This window comes from Carya illinoinensis, chromosome 3, assembly GCF_018687715.1.
Source record: "Carya illinoinensis cultivar Pawnee chromosome 3, C.illinoinensisPawnee_v1, whole genome shotgun sequence".
Classification (NCBI taxonomy): domain Eukaryota; kingdom Viridiplantae; phylum Streptophyta; class Magnoliopsida; order Fagales; family Juglandaceae; genus Carya; species Carya illinoinensis.
This window is the reverse complement of record NC_056754.1, coordinates 14,709,530-14,730,767: the sequence shown is the minus strand read 5'-3', so window position 1 is coordinate 14,730,767 and position 21,238 is coordinate 14,709,530. Positions and strand designations below refer to the sequence as shown.

Genomic DNA, 21,238 nt, shown 5'->3' with positions numbered 1-21,238 from the left:
TCTTGTTGTCTGTAATCCACAAGGGCAAAAACTCTCTCATATTATAGGCATATAAGTTTTACTATTTTTCATTTCAATGTCTTCAAAAGGGACACGCGTTTCAATACAGATTTCTAAAGAGAAGGCATGGGTTATCAACTTTAACTATTGTAAGTGAAATTTTTCAAGTTCCCCTGGTTATGCACACTAATACTGAACAAAACTATTAACTCAGATTTGTATAAAATAATAAAAATATTACCACAATAATTTAGTTACGAAGGGAAATCCTTTGAAGAACTCCTCAAAGATAAAACCCTATGGGACAACCAAACTTAAGAAAACTAATTTTATTGATTGAGAGTATTATAAGTAAAACGTTTACAAAACCTTTGTAACTAGACACGTTTACCAAAGACATGCAACCCGTTTGTCTTCTACCGTAGTAGGTAATCAGAACCTCTGACACTATCCAATCTTTGTCTTTCCTACTGGAACCTCCAGTGGTTGAACTCGAACACGGCAACTCTCCTTTGGAGTATGCTCTCACTCAATTTCACGAATTGAGCTTTTTGAAAAATCCTTCTCTCAAGGATTTTCTCTTATACTATTTTTTGAAGTTCTACCCAGTTCTTCATGCTTTCAATACTTATGAATATGTGCTTTTCAAGTGTTCGACCCAAACCCTTAGCCGACTCCTCTACAAATAGGCAATGTTGTAATTGATTTGGAGAAGGACTCTGCTGACATGTTTATCTAGAATCTCAATCAGATACGTCGCTAACGATTTGCAAACATCTTGGACTGGAACACTTCTTCTGGATTGCATCAAGTTCAAATCAGCTTCAGTTTCTTCAATAAAAATTGCATCTTTATCTCTTTAACTAACTCTTAGACTCGAAACATACATAGGATTCTTGTAAACTCTTATCTTATAATTTAAATAAGATTTGACAAGAGTTACACTCCAAATACTTATTCTTATTGAATACTTCTATACAAATACTCATCCTACCCAAACATAAATTACATTTATAGTAAGTTTTCTGAAAAATTGAGTTGCTTACCCGTTTTTTTTTTTTTTTTTTTTCCTTCTTTTTAATGCCCTGAATGGTTATACGTCTCATACAAAACAAAATACAACACCACATCTATGAATAGCTCTTAATGTGGCATCTCAGCCAAGTTCTTAGAATTTAAGTTAATTATATAATTGGGTGTATTCCCTTGAATTTTGTGTACTTAGCAGTCAAAATTGGTTAATTTTGTACTTGTTAGTTATATGGAGAAAAAGTTATTCAAATGTATAGTACCTATATGATAATTGATCGTTTTTGTTTTTGTCTTTTTTTTTTTCTTTTTTCTTTTTAATTGAATGAGCCTCAAATGCAGTACTTGGCCTGATGGATATTTTATATGTTTAAAAAAGTAGTGCCCATAACCTACATAATATTTGGGCTTAAATTCCAATTCACTTTCTTTATCGACGAATTCTTTTAGATATAAACCAAAAAAATCAGGTGACCTGAAATCTCATTAACAATAAGAAACAATTTTAACATGCAACTTTTGTAAAGAACAAAGTTCATCTTTAAAATGGGTTGGAACATATTCAAAAAATTATTATGTATCTAATTTTAAGCATATGAAAAGTTAATGAAGGACTGGTGACACTTGTTAATTGGACTTATAAAAAAAACATGCTCAAAATATAAACAAAAGTTGCTCTAACTCACACACGAGCTATATCACAATCAGATACACATAGCAAGGCCAACTACTCATTATCACAAGCACGCACGGCTGGAAAGATGACAATTCCACCAAAAACATCTCAGCCAAGTACTTAGCCCAAAATGTGTGGACGGATGACACCTTTCCTTGTTCTCATTATGTCAAAATAAAAACTTTTCCTTTCTGCCCTCATTATCCAGTTCCCATCTCAGAGCATGTTTGGCAATAAAAAATAAATCTGAGTTGTATTTTAAGGTGTGCCTTTTTAATGATTAAAGAATGTTAAAAATATATTTAAAAATAATAATAAAAAAAATAAAAAAAACTTCAAATATACTATAAGTAATTCACTACCCTGCCTTTTTAGGTACTAGTTTATTCAATGGGTTGGTGGTAGTTACTAGAGTGGACGCATTGTGCTGAACCATACGTAGTTATAGAAACAAGTGGTTCTAAGCAAAGGAGAACAAGAAAGAAAAGCAGGATAACTCCACGAAACATGTGCTTTTCCACAACATTCACCCCACACTACATCCTTGCGTGCTGCATTCTTTGACTTTTCCAATTGAAAGCAGATCCAGTGGAAGAAAAACGCAGACGTGACCATGGCAACCATCTGGCCTCTTCTTCTTCTCTTCTCAGTAATTTCCACTGCAGAAGCTCAACAACCTGAGCAATCCTTTTTCAGGCCAGGCACTTTGTTAACACCTAGGGGTACCAACTCTTCATGGCTATCACGTTCCGGTCTATATGCCTTTGGGTTCTACAAGCTGCAGGGCAACGGCTATGCTGTTGGAATTTTTATTTCCGGGATTCCACAGAAGACTCTGGTCTGGACAGCCAACAGAGACAATCCTCCACTTCCTGATGATGTTAAATTGAACTTCACAAGCGATGGACGGCTGGTTCTGCAGACGGCACAAGGCATGGAGACGGGGATCGCCGGTAATACCGAAGGTGCAGCAGCGGCATCGATGCTGGATTCGGGCAACTTTGTTCTTTATAACTCTGATAACTTGACAATATGGCAGAGTTTCAACAGACCAACCGACACCTTTTTACCAGGTCAGAAACTCGCAACCGATCAGTCCGAACCAATCAACAGGCATATTTCGTCTCATAATGCAACAAGATGGATGGCTGGCGATGTACCCGGTTGGAACCCCATTCACACTTGAATATGGTTACTGGGGAGCTGGTGTTTCTGGAGAAGGAACTGATGTTTCACTGAATTTTGATGCTGATGGTCGCCTCTATTTGCTCAATGGCACCGGCATGTCAATAGTGAACATTACAACGGGAGATCCAACAAAAGGTGTAATCTACCGTTTGAGAATTGACCCTGACGGGATCTTGCGGCATTACTCGCACAATATGGATCAGAATGGTTTTTGGAATGTTACATGGTCAGGTCCGAAAGACGAGTGTGACCCTAAGGGTCTCTGTGGCATCAATGCATTTTGCGATCAAGATGCTGGTTGTGAATGTCTACCCGGATTCAAACGTGTTAACCAAGACGATTGGGCTTCAGGCTGTGAAAGAAATTTCGATTCTAAAAGTTGCAAAAGCAACGATGCAGTCACTGGATATAACATGGAAGCAGAGCTTCATACCGTATGGCAAAATGATAGCTATTCTATCCTAAATTCTTCAACCCAAGACGCCTGTGGAGAAGCATGTTTGGGGGACTGTAACTGTGAAGTTGCGCAGTACAAAGATGGAGAGTGTAGGAAACAAAGGCTTCCTTTGAGATTTGGAAGAAGACAAGCGTAGCCCTCATCAAGGTAGGTACGTCTCCACTCTCTCCGGATCCAAGTGTGCCGAAAGAAAGCGAAAATAAGAATCAAGTGAACATTCTGATTATTGGCGTTTCATTGCTTTCATTTGCATGCATTATCTTGGCAATTTCTGGAATTGCAATTTACAAATATCGTCGTTGGCTGTATAGAAACGTATCTAACACTCGTTGATATTCCAAAACATAACTGAAACAAGGAACAAGTTGCCTTGAGTGAGAGGATATTGCTCCAAAATCATTTAGTTTTGGAGAACTTGAGGTTTGTTTGAGGTGTCGTCAAATACGAAATCAAAACAACGAGTAGTCACTTGTTATCCTGAAAACAAGTAGCTGATGATTTCCAGGAAGTGCTCGAAAAAGGAGGCTTTGGGCTTTTTTTCATAGAGGGGCAATATGTAATGGCCCGAAGGTTCTGGCCATCAAAAGACTTGTAATTGGTGCATCCATGCTTTGTTATTTTCTAAATGTTGTTAACTCTATCTCAATGCCCATTGCATAATAGATGTTCTGCTTTCTTAATATATTGTATGTTGGTACAAGAGGGATATAAAAGAAGAAAATAGTGAAAGAATAAAGTTTGTTCCAAGGTTATTTACAATGTTGCTTTTTTTAAAATAATATTTGTCTCTACTAGTAACGATGTGCCCGCGAATTACTAGTAAATCTGCCTCTAAGGTATAATGAAGTTTAGAACAAATATGTTTGTTTAATTGCATTATGCTTAAACAAAATTAGACTTGAATACGAATTTTACTATCTAACCAAAATATAGAAATATGCTCTCTCAAGAATGAATAAATCTTAATAAGTAGTTTAGAAATGAAAACTTTTGAGAGAGGAAATTTTGAATTTTGCTTATGTGATTTGTAAATCTACATCCCAATAATTCTATTTGTAGATGACAAAAGGATGCCAACGAAAAGCTATGATTTTTCATTTAGCTAAAATTTGTTCCGACTTGGTCCAACAGTTACACACCCCTCCTCCAATCGATACCTGTGGTACTTGTTCAGCGCATTGAGGATTTAATTTCTTTTCCCTTGGGCTGGGCTGCTGGGCCACAGGCCCGAGTAGAGCCTATTCTCTCAATAAATGCAATTAAAATTGCTATATTGGGCCATTGGCATAGGATGATTCAAACCCCTTCCCTTTTGCATCAACCAAGGGTATCGATGCCACTGTGCCAATGAATGACTTATGTTATGCATTAGACCCGAAGTATTATAACCATTAGCATAAGCTTGTAAACGTTCCATAAATGATCTATTTTCAAAATAATTCTTAACTTTCAAAATAAATACCAAATTATTATTAATAATAAAAAAAAACCAAGATATATTTTGAAAATATATCCACCAACACCCACCATTTTCTAAATATATCTTGGTTAGAACATGAAAACTTATACATAAATAAATGTGTGTTTTGAGCTTGAACCTTCACATGGTAAAAATACGTCAAAACTAATCAGGATGGAATAGTATACATACTTTGAACTAGAAATCCTATAAGATTAGCCAAATCTATCTCATATATAAATTTTATTCTCTTTGGATAATTTAAAAAATCGACACATGGATTGGCCTAGTGTCTATATCCTGATTTTGTGAACGCTATAGAGACAAAACCTAATTTGCATATGAGGAAGCACCAACCCCGATACTCATATAGGAAGACTTATTGAAAGTGTCTTGTAATTAAAAATTTTAACAGAACTTTGTTATAAGTCTATTAAGAACTTATTAGTTAGCCTCTGATTTTCATTATAGTAGCAAGCACTTCAAACCCTACGATAGTAAATTATTTTGAAAACTAATTTTAATATCGCAGTGCTTACAAACCACAAATATATAATGTACTTTGCTCATTAAACTCAAGTCTTCATATTTTCAAGAGTTAAGTCGAGTTTCCATTATAGGTAATTTTATTGTATAGGCTTTAAACCTATCCCCTTTGATGTCTTCCACACCAACTCCTTTGCAAGTCCTTTAGTCAATGGATCTGCCAGATTTTTGGCAAGATCTCACAAAATCAATTGTAATTACTTCACCTATGAATAATTTTCATACATAGTTATGTCTTAATACGATATGCCAATACTTATCATTATTTATATGACTATAGGCTTGTGACTTTAGCATGACTTTTACAATACAAAGATATTAGTGGCATTGGTTTTGGTCAAATCGATATCTCTATCAATAAATTTTTTAGCCACTCTGCCTTTTTGCTGCAAGAAGCTAATACTATAAACTCTACTTCCATGGTAAAGTCAGTTATGCATGTCTGTTTTCTTGATCCCAGGAGATTGTCCCCTCTACCAAGGGTGAATATTTACCCACTGGTTCATTTGTGATCATCATGCTTATCCAATTAGCATTTGTATATCCTTCAACAACTAAAGGAAACCCGTTGCACTTAATATCATTATGCATGGTATTTTTTTAGTATTTTTTAAAAGTTTTTGTACAACTATCCAATGAATATGATTAGCATTTTTGTGTATCAACTAAATTTGTCCACTTCAAACGCAATATCTAGTCTGGTACAAGTCATAACATACATTAGAAAACCAACAACTATAGCATATTCAAGTTGATCCACTGCTCTCCCAGTATTAGGATACAATTTTAAATTTGTATCGTAAGGTGTAGCCATGGGTTTGCAATCAAAGCGATTAAACTTTTTCAATATTTTCTCAATATAACATGAATGGGTAAGAATTATACCATTATTGTTCCTTATAATTTTAGCACTCCCCCCACATTTGCAATATCCAAGTTCTTCATATCAAAATTAGATGAAAAAAATTTCTTAGTACTTTCAATGCTCATACTATCAATATCGAAAATCAACATGTCATCTACATATAAGCATATTATTACACCTTGATTTCCATTAAACTTATTGTAGACACATTTATCATATTCATAATCCTAAAATAATTTTTCACTACAGCTTTATCAGATTTATCATCCCATTGTTTTGGTGCTTGCTTAAATCTATAAAGTGACTTAACCAATTTAAAAACATTATGTTCTTGACCAAGCATTACAAACACCTCAGGTTGTTCCATATAAATTTATTCTTTTAGTTCACCATTCAAGAAGGCAATCTTAACATCTATTTGATGGGTTTCAAACTTGTAGATGACTACTAAAGCAATCAAAGTTATGCTACTAATCCTAGCAACAGGTGCGTAGGGGTCAAAATAATCTAAACCAACATTCTAGGTAAAACCTTTCGCTACTAGCCTTGCCTTAAAATTTTCAACTATTCCATCTACTTTCAGTTTCTTTTTGAAAATTCATTTGCAACCAATAAATGTTGAACTAGGGGGTAAGTCAACTAATTTTCAAGTATCATTGCCCATGATTGAATCAATTTCATCATTAATAGCTTCTTTCCAAAAAACTACATCATGAGACTTCATGGTCTCTTCATACGACAAGGGATCAGTCTCAACATTGTGTGTAATCTGTGACGCCCCCAGCTCCCATGTACGGACATGAGGAAATCGAGGCGTCGGGATGATTACAACACGAGTCACATATCCCATCGCCAAGTGTCAAGTGTGTGGATATACAACACGTGTACAACAAAACAATGTAGCGGTAATAAAAAGACTTTCAACTAGGCACCAGAATTTTACTTAAATACAAACTCGCATAAAACAAGCATACTAAAAATATTAGAAGTTCCAGTAACATCGTAAATCTAAAATACATAATTCAAAGACGGAAAATAATTTCCAAATAAAATAAGCCAAACTCCAAATCAGTCCTCCGGTAAAGCCACCTCTTCAGGCTCAGCCTCCTCCTCAACTGCATCCAAAATCTACGATACCTAAGACGGTACCACATGTAAATAATAATCAAACACCCACAAAATAAAAATGCATTAAAACCTTAACTATATGCATGATCAGGATACAATATGCATGAGATTCAAAAATAATCATTTCCCAAAAATAAATATTTTCCAAAGCACCCCAAAAATCCCATTTTTGGCGCAAAAATAATTCCTTTTCCAACTCACGCCAAAAATCACATTTGACCCAAAATATTTCCTTTAAAAACTTTTCCTCGCCATTTTCCCAAAAAATGTCCCAAAATCCAAGTCTCAGCTCAAAATCTATTTTTATTAATCGAATGCACCATGACCTACCCTAGGGGTCATCCGCACGCCCTGACTCCCTTCGTCACACCATGGGTAACAACCATGCATGTGACTTCGTAATGAGCGATGCCAAGTTCCGGGCCCAGCTCGTACATAGCCAAGCATCCTTTAACCCCTGCCAGTAGAGGGGCCACGGAGTCTGCACAAGAGCGTTACCAACCCGTCCGCTCCCGTTGTCGCCCAGCGACAACCCAGGGAACGTCACTCAGTATATTGCACTCCAGAGTAACCAGAGGAGCTCTACCAAGATAATCCCTCATCTCAGCTTGGGGTCGTGACACACACAGGCCCAAAAATTCATATACACAAGAAAACCCAGTTTTCAATATCCAACACATGTACATGCATGCCATTATGCGAAAAATCAAATTCTCCATTTTCAATCATGAACATGCATGCTCCATGCAATGCACACATCAAGACACAAAATATCCAAGAAATCTCAACATCAACCAACATACAAATAACTCTGTCCTCCAATCCATCTGACCCCCAAACTCTTCGGACTCAGTTCGACATAACCAACCATTCATAATTTATTGTTAAAATAAAAATATATTTAAATCTTAAATGAAGTTTGAAAAATACTTATAGTACTTTAAAATAATTTTTGGAAAATCAACAAGCTACAAAAGGCGTCTGCAAAACAACGTAACAATGCAAAATGCACTGTGGACGTGCGTACCAAAATATCCAAATCTGAACGGAGGCAAACAAAGGCTAAGGAAGGCTAGGGATGGCTCATGGAGGTCAATGGAGTTGATCATGGTGGCTAGTGGCTGTGGGTGGCAGCGCATGAAGGAGATCGACCCACTTTGAGGAAAAGAGGTCGTGGGAGACTGAGGGAGAGTGTAGTGGCTATTGGTCACGGTGGGGCATGAGATTGGACAGAGGAGATCATCGGTGGATGGGGAAGCCATTGGTGGTGGTGGTGGTGAGGTGGCATGGTGGCGTACTGTGGCGGAACGGAGGAAAGCCGTGGGTCTTGGTGGGCTTCATAGTGGCAAACGGCGGTGAGTTAGGAGCTGAGTTTGGTGGAGGATGTTGGTTGGTGGGAGGGGAAGCTGTGGTGGTGGTGGTGGCGCCGTTGGGCGGTGCACGGCGGCCTAGTAAATTCATGGCCATTTCAGGCCCTACATGGCTAAGAGAGAGAGAGTGGGGTGTGGGGGGTGGTGGCCGGTGCAGGGGAGGTTGTCGGAGAGTGGGGAAGACGATGGGCTAGGCGGTGATGCTGGACGGTGGTGCACAACGGCACCGACGACAGTGAGAGACTAACGGGAGGGAAAAGGGGAGGGAAGAGGAAAAAGAAGAAAAAAGAAGGAAAGAAGAAAAAGAAAGGAAAGAGAAAAAAAATGAAAAAATGAAAAAGAAAAGGAAGGGAAAGAAAGTGAGGTCCTGTCTTTTCAACTCGGGATCACAAACTAATCCAACGAAAATAAATTTTAAAACGACGAATTAAATTAAATAATTTAAACACAGTGACTTTATAAAATAAAATATTCGAATTCAACAATAAACTATTTTAAAATAAAGAGCACAATAAAATAAATAAAATCCAAATAAAAACATACAACTCAATATTAATAAAATAAAATAGTTAAAGCCCAACAATAAAATAATTCAAGCTAGAGAGTAATTTAAATGCAAAGTAATTATTAATATCAAGAAGACATATTATTTAAATCTCACAACTTAAAAATCATAAAACAATACAACGAAAAGCACGTTTAATTTAAAATAAAAGAACCACTTATTATAATATTTTAGATAATCGTTCAATAAAAATACATGTAAATATGGGGTATCATATCTTTCCCCCTTAAAATAAAATTTCGTCCTCAAAATTTGTGAGGTCAAACATCAGCGTCCAAGCATGATACGAGATACAACTTAGAACACATTTGGGAGAACCTTCATTGTATAACCTCAATCGACTCCTATGCTATAACCTCAAAACCTTCATTGTATACTACACCTTGGTAACCTAATAGCCACTCCCAAAGTTAACCATCCATAAACAAATTTGCACAACCAAATGATTAATCTCCAATTACAAGCATCTTCTCAAAATTTTGAGTCACCACTAATTCCTCAAAATCAGTACAAAATTTAAATACCTAATTATCTCCAAATATCACGCTCCAGCTGCGCACTCTAATAATTAACCAAAATACATAAAGATTATGTCCTCATAAATTAACACCATCAAGTACAAGCTTGATCAACACCTACTAACAAGAAAACATTTACCACATTTTGGTAGAAAATACAGTCTCCCAAAATCATGAATTATCACTCCTATTTCTTAATTAGCTCTCGCTACCCCAATCAAAAGTAATATTCCGCAATAATACACCCATGATAATTGACAAAAACCAATATCAAGTAATCTCAACATTTCAAATTGAAAACAAGTAACTTCATCTCAAAAATACATAGGTCCCACCCAAGGTAAAGAACAATTCTAAACTTCCACCCAGCAACCTAAACCCAAAAGCTCATTACCTAAACATTGCTAAAACCTTCTTGGTAACTTGCCCACTTGCTTCTACTCTCATAAGCTCTAATATTAGCATCACTAACTCTATCAACCGCACATTACAATTAAATTTCAAAGCAGGCCATACTGTTTAATCCCTAATCCATCAAAACTATTGCACAACACTCTTGGATCCTAAAGCCATATTACCTCATAAATCCATTTATGTTACCCACCGTTGATGCCTAAGCTTCAACTTTCAAAATTTTATCATACACCACACAAGGTGACCCAACAATCTCTTTTCAAGTTAAATAACAATGTATTTAATTCTTCCAACTGAACACTCAATCTCCAAGGAAAGTATAGCCTCAAAAATTTGGATTCCTATGTGACCTCAAGTCACAATTAATTCTTGAAAGTAATCACAACAATTATTGCCAACCATCAATCTATTGGGTAACCCGCTTCGACTGCACACTCCGACCAACTCATTAAAAACTCATGACTACAAAGATCTCTTGAATTTAATACTATCGTCTCGACTTCTCTTCAACACCTACCAAAACCACTTCTTCCAAGCCAAAAATGGAACAAAGACATGCACTCTCAAAATTCATACACTCACAACTATTAAGCATCGATTTGTCGTGTATCCTTATTAAAACCTATACTCCTCCAACGTACAAGTGATCCATTCCTACCATTTCCATCATCCGAACCTATATCCTTATATCAATATGAATCATTCCTAAATCTGCTCAACTTAAACCCTTAAAGTCAGCAAACAACTATTGCTTATAGTTTTGTACTGAGATTGACCTTAAACCTGCTAATAATCCACTCCCAAAAGTCTGCGGAACATATAGCCCCAAATTCAATCGCATTAGATGCCTACACATAATCTACTGCTTCCAACACCCTGATGGACCTATATCTTTAGAATCGATAAAAATCATTTCCTAAAATCTGCTACTACAATTTCGAGTTAACAATAATCATTTTCTGCACTAAATCGATACCATCAGTCCTCAGAAAAATACACGAACTAGATCATTACCTTCAATATCCCAAAGAAATACTCTCATGAAAAAATTTCATATCAATAACTCACTCTGATCACCCCATTTTTAATGGTTACAGACTAATCAATTACCAAAATAGATCACGCTAGTGCACAAAGTCTATGGAACTAAAAACTCAAATCTTATTATAAATCACTCTTCAAGTCCGCAGTTCTAAAATCTTAAACTATATAAGATTCACTCTCCGACATCCTCAAGATCAATGACCTTAATATAAAACATTCACCATATAAGGTATGTAAGTTCTAAAGCTCAATTGCTACCAAATTGCTTATCCGAATCAGCAAAATTTAAAACTTGAAATTTAATTAATCCCCCAAAGCTTATCAAATCTAACACCTTAACTTCCATAAACTTATTTCCCAAAATCTATAGGGCCTCAAACCTTAGATGAAATTCTCATAAAACAATCATTGAAGTTCGTTGAACTTACACCCTCCCATTCTATAAACTAATTCTATAAACTCTACAGAACCTAAAACCTCAAGTATCCTGAATAATTTAAAACTATTCCCCTCCTCAGCTACAACTTTATTTCCTACTCTAGAAATCGCCTAAACTATGCCGTTCCCTTCAAGCCTCGATATTATTAAAACAACCTACATTGATAAAAGTTCAAGCCTACTACACTAAATGTTCAAGCCTAACAATGACATTCTTAGTCATACCATCTTTCTGCCATAACTTAACCTTTAACCCACTTTTCAATTTCGGACGAAACAAAAAAAAAATAAAACAAAATCAAATCAAATCAATTAAATGATATAATATAATTTCAATTCAAATCAAGTCAAATCAAATAAAATTAATGCGAATTTTCTAAAATTAATTTCAAATCAACTAAAATCGAATTCATTTAGATAAAAACAACTCAAATTAAAGGAACAAAATAATTTCAAATAAAGCCTTTAAACTTTTCCGGTACTCCACTTATGGGATATATGGTTTTACCCAGAGCTGAACCTCTCTGATACCACCTGTGACGCCCCCAACTTCCACATAAGGACACGTGGAAATCGAGGCGTCAGGATGACGACAACACGGGTCACACATCCCATCGCCAAGTGCCAAATATGTAGATATGCAACACGTGTACAAAAAAAAATAAATGCAGTGGTAATAAAAATTCTTTCAACTAAGCACCAGAATTTTACATAAATACAAACTCGCTTAAAACAAGCGTACTAAAAATACTACAAGTTCCAGTAACATCGTAAATCTAAAATAAATAATTTAAAGACAGAAAATAATTTCCAAATAAAATAAGCAAAATTCCAAATCAATCCTCTGGCGGAGCCACCTCCTCAACTGCATCCAAAATCTACGATACCAAAGACGGTATCGCAGGTAAGTAATAATCCAAACACCCACAAGATAAAAAAATATATTAAAACCTCAACAATATGCATGATCAGTATGCAATATGCATGAGATCCGAAAATAATCATTTCTCAAAAATAATCATTTTCTAGCGCACGCCAAAAATCCTATTTTTGGTCCAAAAATAATTCATTTTCCAACTCACGCCAAAAATCACATTTGACCCAAAATATTTCCTTTAAAACCTTTCCTTCAGCATTTTTCCAAAAAATGGCCCGAAATCCAAGTCTTAGCTCAAAATCCATTTTTATTAACCTAATGCACTATGACTTCCCCTAATGGTCATCCGCACACCCTGGCTCCCTTCGTCACACCATGATTAACGACTATGCATGTGACTTCGTAACAAGCGATGCTCAGTTCCACGCCCAGTGCACACTTGGCCAAGCATCCTTTAGCCCCCCGCCAGTAGAGGGGCCACGGAGTCAGCACGAGAGCGTTACCATCCCGTCCATTTTCGTTGTCGCCCAGCGGCAACCTAGTGGACGCCACTCAGTATATTGCACTCTCGAGTGACCAGAGGAGCTCCACTAAGCTAATGCCCCATTTCGGCTTGGGGTCGTGATACATACGCACCCAAAAATCCATTTGCACTTGAAAATCTAGTTTTCAATATCCAACACATGTACATGCATGCCATTATGCGAAAAATCCAATTCTCCCTTTTCAATCATGAACATGCATACTCCATGCAATGCACACATCAAGACACAAAATATCCAAGAAATCTCAACATCAACCAAGATACAAATAACTCCGTCCTCCAATCCATCCGACTCCTGAACTCCTCGAACTCAGTCCGGCATAACCAACCAATCACAATGTATTATTAAAGTAAAAATATATTTAAATCTTAAATGAAGTTTAGAAAACACATAGAGCACTTTAAAATAATTTTTGGAAGATCAAAAAGCTACAAAAGGCGTCAACAAAGCAATGTAATAGTGCACAATGCACTGTGACCGTGGGTACCAAAATACCCAAATCTGAACGGAGGCAAAAAAAGGCTAGGGAAGGTTAAGGAATGACTCATGGAGGTCAGTGGAGTTGATCGTGGTGGCTGGTGGCCATGGGTGGCGGCACACGAAGGAGATCTGCCCACTTTGAGGAAAAGAGGCCGTGGGAGAGTGTGGTGGCTATAGGTCACAGTGAGTGGGGCATGAGATTGGATAGGGGAGGTCACCGGTAGATGGGGAAGCCATTGATAGTGGCGGTGAGGTGGCATGGTGGCGCACGGCGGTGGAACGAAGGAAAAGCCATGCGTCTTGGTGGGTTTTACGATGGCGAACGACAGTGAGTTAGGGGCTGAACTTGGTGTAGGATGTTGGCCTATAGGAGGGGAAGTTGTGGTGGTGGTGGTGGCGCCGTTGAGAGGCGCACGGCCGCCCAATAAATTCTCGGCCATTTCGGGCCCTACACGGCTAAGAGAGAGAGAGAGTGGGGCGTGGGGGTTGGTGGCCGGTGTAGGGGAGGTCGTCGAAGAGTGGGGAAGATGGTGGGCTGGGCGGTGACGCCGGACGGTGGTGCTCGGCGTTACCGACGATAGTGAGAGTGACTCACGGGAGGGAAGAGGGGTGGGGGGGAGGGGCAAGCACGGGCTGGAGGCAGGAGGAAAAAGAAGAAAAAAGAAGGAAAGAAGAAAAACAAAGGAAAGAGAAAAAAAAAAAAAAGGAAATGAAAAAAAGTGAGGTCCAATCTTTTCAACTCAGGGTCTTAAACTGATCCAACGAAAATAAATTTTAAAACGAAGAATTAAATGAAATAATTTTTACATAGTGATTTTATGAAATAAAATATTAGAATTCAACAATAAACTATTTTAAAATAAAGAGCACAATAAAATAAATAAAATCTAAATAAAAACACTACAACTCAATATTAATAAAATAAAATAATTAAAGCCCAACAATAAAATAATTCAAGGTAGAGAGTAATTTAAATGCAAAGTAATTATTAATATCAATAAGACACAATATTTAAATCTCACAACTTAAAAATCATAAAATAATACAACGAAAAATACGTTTAATTTAAAATAAAAGAACCACTTATTATAATATTTTAGATAATCCTTTAGTAAAAATATATGTAAATATGGGGTATCACATAATCATTGTTTGACTACAAGATGAATCACTTGTGCCATCTACCAAGTACGTACACAACAAAATCTCTCTCAAATGACTTTTTAGTTTTGATTTGTTTACTCCTTGGCTCAAATGATTCACAATTTTCATTGTTATTTTCAAGTGATATGTCTAATTCCACTATTTTATTATTATAAAATAGAATTGCATTGAATATATTTGAAAAATCCAGTGTCCCAAGATTCAGTCATTGCATCAATGTCAAACATCAATAGAACTGTTGCGTTCCACAACTAGAAATATATATCCAACACTATGATATGCATAACCTAAGATAAATGTACTCAATGGCCTTTTGTCCTAACTATAGCTCGGCAACCCCAAACTTTGAAATGACTCAAGTTTGGTTTTCCTTTCTTCCATAGTTTATATGACGAGATTTTAGTTTTCTTGTGAGGTATTCTATTCAATATATAGCATTTGTAAGAACATCTTCTCCCAAAAAACTATTATTTAAACCATAATTAGTAAGCATGGCATTAACCATCTCTACCAAATTTCTACTTTTCCTTTCTACCACTCCATTTTGTTGTGGAGTTCACCATAATAGTCTCATGAATAATGCATACAGATTCACAATAAGCAAGAACGTGATTTTCCCCTCCTTTATCGGATCTAAGACACTTTATTTTGACGCCACCTTGATTTTCTACTTCATTTTTATATACTTAAAAATTATCCAAAACATAATATTTCAAATGCCTTTAATAAACATAGCAATATCTAGAGAAGTCATGAATGAAACTCGCAAAATACTTTTACCTCTTCTAGCAGGCGTTTGATGCATGTCACATACACAACTATCTATTAATTGCAATAAAGATAAAGTTTTATCTACTCCAAAAAATGTTTTTCTTAATTTTTTCCTGCATGAATATTTTATGTTTATCTATCATATCTTTAGCATATAGAGGAATTATATTTAAACTAACCATGTCATCAAGTCTCCTACCATGAATATGTCCTAAACAACAATGCATTAAAGAACATGAATTAAGCATATAAGCATAAACATTAATTTTATTACTAATACTAATTCCAAAAAAATTATTATCAATACTGAATTTGAACATACTTTTTGTAATATCTACATCCAGCACCAAGCCCAGGCCAAGTCCGCGGAGTTGTACAATTTTTTTTTTAGGTTAATAAGTATAGGTAGCCACTGGAGTTTTAACAAGTAAATTTAGAATAGATTATGAGCCCAAATTTTTAGTTTGGTGGAATATGGATATTTGGAAACAAATTTCAATTAATAGGCCAATATCTAAAACCTCAAGTGACATTTTTCAAAATAATTTTGGATAAGCCCACAGGCTACAATTATCTAGATTAATTATAAATTTTTTTTTCGAACTGTATGTTCAAAAGTTATTTTTAAGACCACTTAAAGTTTAGTAATTATTTTTGAGTTGGTATTAATGGACAAAATTTCTTTAGGAAGTCAAGGGCTGAAAACCCGTACATGTGGCCCAAGGTTCAAGCCCAATGGTTATTCTGTATCCTCCCACGTAAAAAGCACGCACATAAAATCTCCTCTTTCACTAGGGTTCTCAGCTACCTATAAATATACACATAAATGCAAATAATCACATACAAGCCCCATACACCTTCATCTTCTTCCTCTAGAGCCTAGGGTTGCCGCCACACACTTTCTCCACACAAGAGTATCTTTCCAAGCCTCTCCCTCCGCGGGCCCTCCCCACGTCCCCACGACCCATGTCTAGGAAACAATTAGTTACTACGACAACCACTTCCAACAGCCCCATTTAAGCAATCTCAAAACATGAACAGTATGCTGAAAACAGAGCCACAGCTAGCAACACCTCCTCACCTAGCTGAAGTCACTGAACAATCATCAAAGACTACCGTTGCCAGTTACACTGCTGTTCTCCTCCATCGTAAACAACCACCCATCGACGCTCAGCCCCATATCCGGTACCCACGCACGTCCCCAAACATCTCCTATTTCAAGCACTAACAACAAAGTAAGTTCTTCCTCAAGTCCTCCACCGAGCTCCCCTTTGTCGGCCTCTCACTCTCCCCGTGACCACTTATCCCACGAAAAATCCACACAACCGCAAACACGACTGCCCACCACCCCTATGCACCATCATCAACAACAAACAATGTTGGAGAGTAAGATTTCACTATCAGACTGAAGCCTCTCACTGGATGTTGCACCTCGTTGTCGGCCTCCTTATTTTTGTTAGATTGAGGTGTGGAGGCTTGGGTAGTATGTTACAGCAAGCTGTCCTATTTTTTGAAAATAGTTAAAAAATTGTTATTTTCTATTATTGTGAAGGTAGAATACTGGTTAGCTAGGTTATATACTAGTATGTGGATTTTAACTTGTAAACAAATATTTTTTGATTTAGGTTACCGTGATACAGCTAGATATTTCGATCTCAAACTGTAAAAAATACACTGCAAGAGTCACGTAAGTGGTGTTTCTATGCTAGTATTTGAATAAAATGTATGGATTGAGGTTGGCTTCGTGAAAATTTATACATGTTTTGTTATGAAATAAGAACTTGGGAAAAACAACCTTGATCATTTATTTGCATTACTCATGAAATTTGTATAAGAAGAGAAAAGCATTTTGTCATGACTAGTTTAGACATGAGCTAGTTTTTGGCATTCAGTTTTGACTTGTGCAAAAAATAATCTGAAAATTTGTGCATAGTTTTATAAAAATGCTCGGATTCTATTTTTGAGTTTATGAGAATGATCTGAATACATTTTGTACTTTGTTTTAATTTGATATGGCATCTGAAAACCTTTGGCATGATATACTGATTTGTGTCTAACTCTAATTCTGCTTTGCAATTGCTCTGCTTTGTTTGGGTTGGTATCAACTTCTTTGTCTCTAAGTGCACCCACTTTGGAAACAAAGTAGTTTTTATGATCTTTCCTGTATGCACACTAGAAGCTTCGAGAATAATAAGGAAAGATTCACTTTTATCTCTACTCGGTTTGGCCACATGGGATAGCACAACCCTATTACGGGGGTTAAGTATGGCCTATGTTCTTATGTGAAGTTCTGATATAACATGATGATGATACTCAGTTAATGTTATGCCAAAGTACTTTGAATTATAAACATTTGAACCATCACTATGTTAGTTTGAAAAGAAGCACATTTTGTTTTGCATGCTAAAACTACAAATAGTTTGTTTAGCATCCTGTAATCTGTAAATGCTCATGCTTACACATTGATATATGTCCCAGCTTGGGCAAGATTAGCTGGGGGTAGGAAGTTGAGTACCTAAGGGTACTTTGACTATTGGAGGATTTTCTTTAGTAGTTTGGTTTTGAGTATGTATATATATATGGTTTATGAAGACTTGTGAAATTTCTAGATATTCTGTTGGGTGTAATGGTAGTTGTGAAGAAATTGATTTATTTTATTGGATTAGTGTTTTGATAACCTTGTTAAGGAACTTATTTAACTTAAATGATTATTCCATCTAAAGCTTTGTGAGGATTGTTCTTATGTTTGATTGGAACAGGTGAATTCTTGTTTATAAAATAATTGGAAATGTTATTTATATTGCGAAGAGAAGATTTTTAGGTGTCGTAGTAACTCTCCAACCCTATCTAGGGACGGGCGTAACTAAGATAACTATTCCATAACTGGAAACATCTGCCTTCACTGAGATTGGGGTGTTCCTCTGCCATTCTGGTGCCAAGTACCCTCTTGTCCCTCAGACACCCATATGTGAAGGTCCTTGTCTGGTGTGGTATTAAAAACTTTGCCAATCCAAATTCAGATATTTTCATGGTCCAAAACTCGTCCATTAAAATGTTTTGAGGCTTTATGACACAACGAATAATTGAAGCATCACACTCTTCATGAAGGTAGAGGATCCGTCTTGCAACATCCAGTGCTATTTGTACTCTCTCATTTCAATATGGACACCTTTATGCTCTAAAGAGAAGATATGTAAGGGAGCCATTACTCATGTATTTGTAAACCAAAAGCCTTCTAGAGTCCTCAGCACAGTAACCCAGCAAACGTACTAATTTCTTATGGTGTCTCCCAATTGCTCGCATTTTTACTTTGAACTCCCTTTCACCTTCTTAGGGTGACCTCCTCCGTCAGCCCCAAGTTTCCATTCTCTAACAGCCTTTTGTACCTTAAAAATCTTCTTTTGAAAATGAAGAGTCCAGAGATTGCAAGGGCATTGCCTGAGAATATAGTAAAACAAAAGGCTACAAGAAGAATCTTCGCCGTTGTTGTCTTTTTGAGTTTGACGAGGACTTTTTTGTTTGGGATACTAACAACTTCATTGATGCTTCTCATACCATTTTTCAAGAATGCCTTGGACCCCTCTTTTGTATCTATTCTTACATATCTCAGTGAAAGAGCCTATTTCATAAAAGACCCACCGTCAGAGAGTGCCGCCCCACGGTTGCAATCTTCCAAACAAGACTGGCGACATTCTTCCTCTGACATCGATGCCTTAACATAAGGAAGATCTCTCCACATCATGCTATCAATGGTCTTGATGCTATAAAAGTCTGAATTATCTTTTCCACCTCTACAACCTGCTTCCGAGAAGTTTCTCTGGCAGCCAAGAGATTTATCATTCAGGTCTACGGAATTGGTCCTGGGAAGACAAACACGGTATGGTTTGTAGTCATTGAATGTGCAATAGCTGTTGACACCACAGAAATATTTCACTGCACATTGGTTCTCCAACACTCCCAATAATGTGGATGGGTTAATGAAGTTGCCCCTTTCATCATAGAGGTAAGAATAAAGCTGGAAAATTCCATCGGAATCAAGGATTGCACAATAAAAATGGTATTAGTATTGCTACTATGTCTGTCGGTGCTACCTCGATATAATCGAGAAATTACCTGTGAACCATTGCCGTCAAGGATAAGCATTTGAATATATTTTTCATCTGTATTATTGAGATAAAGGTGAACATTAGGATGCATGGAATCATAAGTTCGTGCGCTCCAGTAAGCATCTTCTGCATAGGCAGTGTTTACTGGATATAGTACAAGGCTTCCATCTTCTTGGATGACGAGACGAAACCGGCCTGTTGAGTGGTCATCTATATGGTTAAATTGGAGTAGAGTTGAGTTCTAGATAACAGAATCTGACCCCCTAAAATGGTGTCAGTAGGATGTTCAAAACTCAGCCAGATGATTTTGGAATCCTTGTTATTTAGAACGAAATTGCCAAAGTCAAGCATGGAGGCTTAGGAAGCTCTAGGTTCCAGTGCAACAACGAGTTTCTCTTTGCCCTGGTTATTTCTCAAAAGAAGCTTGCCATCCTTGGTAAAATCTAGTGTTGCATGTGAGGTGAATGGTAGATCATCATCACGAATTGTCGTCCACACGACTGTCGTAGTGTCTCCATGGACCAACAAAATTCCAACCGCAAAGAGATCAATGCCTTGTTTATAAAACCCAAATGCAAATTGGCTCAAAGGAGAAAGCCATGAATTGTTAGTTGTGGTGGGGGAGAGTGAAGAGCCTGGAGCTATATGGACAATTTGCTTTGGTTGAGCTCTTCCATCTGAGAAGGATATCATAAGTCATCGGATTGTAATATTTGAATTCATTCAAATATTTGTACAGATTGTAACATCCCCTTAGTTTTCTCTAGTTTGATTTCATTCAAAATAGTTGTTCCTTATAGTTAGGAAGCAGTTTCAAACTGCTCTGTATTTTAGGATTTCAAAATAAATGTTTGTTATCTTGGATGTGTATTTAACTGCTGCAAAATGTATATGGAAAGTGGAAGTGAATTTCTCAATCTGATATGTATCAGTAAGCTAAGCCGATTCATTTTCCATCTCTTTCTTTTTCCTGTTCTTCAACACTCGTGGCTACCGAGTCTAACCTTGCCACCATTCTCAACACCAATGCACCCCACCAAACTCTCATCAACTTCAACGTTGCTGCTCAAGCCCCTCTCAAACTCACTTCTACCAATTATCTCTCCTGGAAGCTGCAGTTCCAAACCCTCTTCATTGGCTATGACTTTCTTGGCTATATTGATGGCTCCAAACCATGTCCGCCAGCCACCTTGACCCAAGCCAATACTACCAGACCCAATCCCAGTTACATTCTCTGGATTCGCCAGCATCAACTAATCCTCAACACTATTATTGGCTCCATTTCACCTACCATTATTCCTTTTATAGCTCAAGCCACCACCTCCAGACAAGCCTGGACAATTCTAGCCAATACCTATGCTAAACCCTCCTCTGGTCGCATCAAACAAATCAAAAACTAACTCAAAAACACCACCAAAGGCTCCCTTGGTGTCACTAAGTTTATGCAACACATCAAAACTAGAGCTGATGATCTTATTCTTCTTGGCACCTCACTTGATGAAGAAGAAATCACAGATAAAATACTCGATGGTCTCGGTGATGATTACAAAGAGTTGGTATGTATTGTCCAAGCAAGAGATACCTCCATCACCTTTGAA

The 21,238-nt window shown here is 36.9% G+C and overlaps 1 protein-coding gene and 1 pseudogene across 1 annotated transcript; one reads left to right on the top strand and one right to left on the bottom strand.

Moving 5' to 3' along the window:
* The first annotated feature begins 2,318 nt into the window (after nt 1–2,318).
* On the top strand, nt 2,319–3,486 carry LOC122304532 (G-type lectin S-receptor-like serine/threonine-protein kinase LECRK1). The gene is made up of 2 exons (XM_043116802.1): nt 2,319–2,670; nt 2,756–3,486. The coding sequence occupies exons 1-2, from the start codon at nt 2,319–2,321 to the stop codon at nt 3,484–3,486; spliced, it is 1,083 nt and encodes a 360-aa protein (XP_042972736.1).
* Nucleotides 3,487–18,377: 14,891 nt separating this feature from the next.
* On the bottom strand, nt 18,378–20,403 carry LOC122304531 (annotated as a pseudogene).
* Between the last annotated feature and the right edge of the window lie 835 nt (nt 20,404–21,238).

Bases quoted from the DNA above. Each gene is read 5' to 3' on its own strand.
- LOC122304532 (XM_043116802.1), top strand. From the start codon at position 2,319: ATGGCAACCATCTGGCCTCTTCTTCTTCTCTTCTCAGTAATTTCCACT. The intron at 2,671-2,755 runs GTGCAGCAGCGG...GAGTTTCAACAG, and splicing joins GATCGCCGGTAATACCGAAG to ACCAACCGACACCTTTTTAC.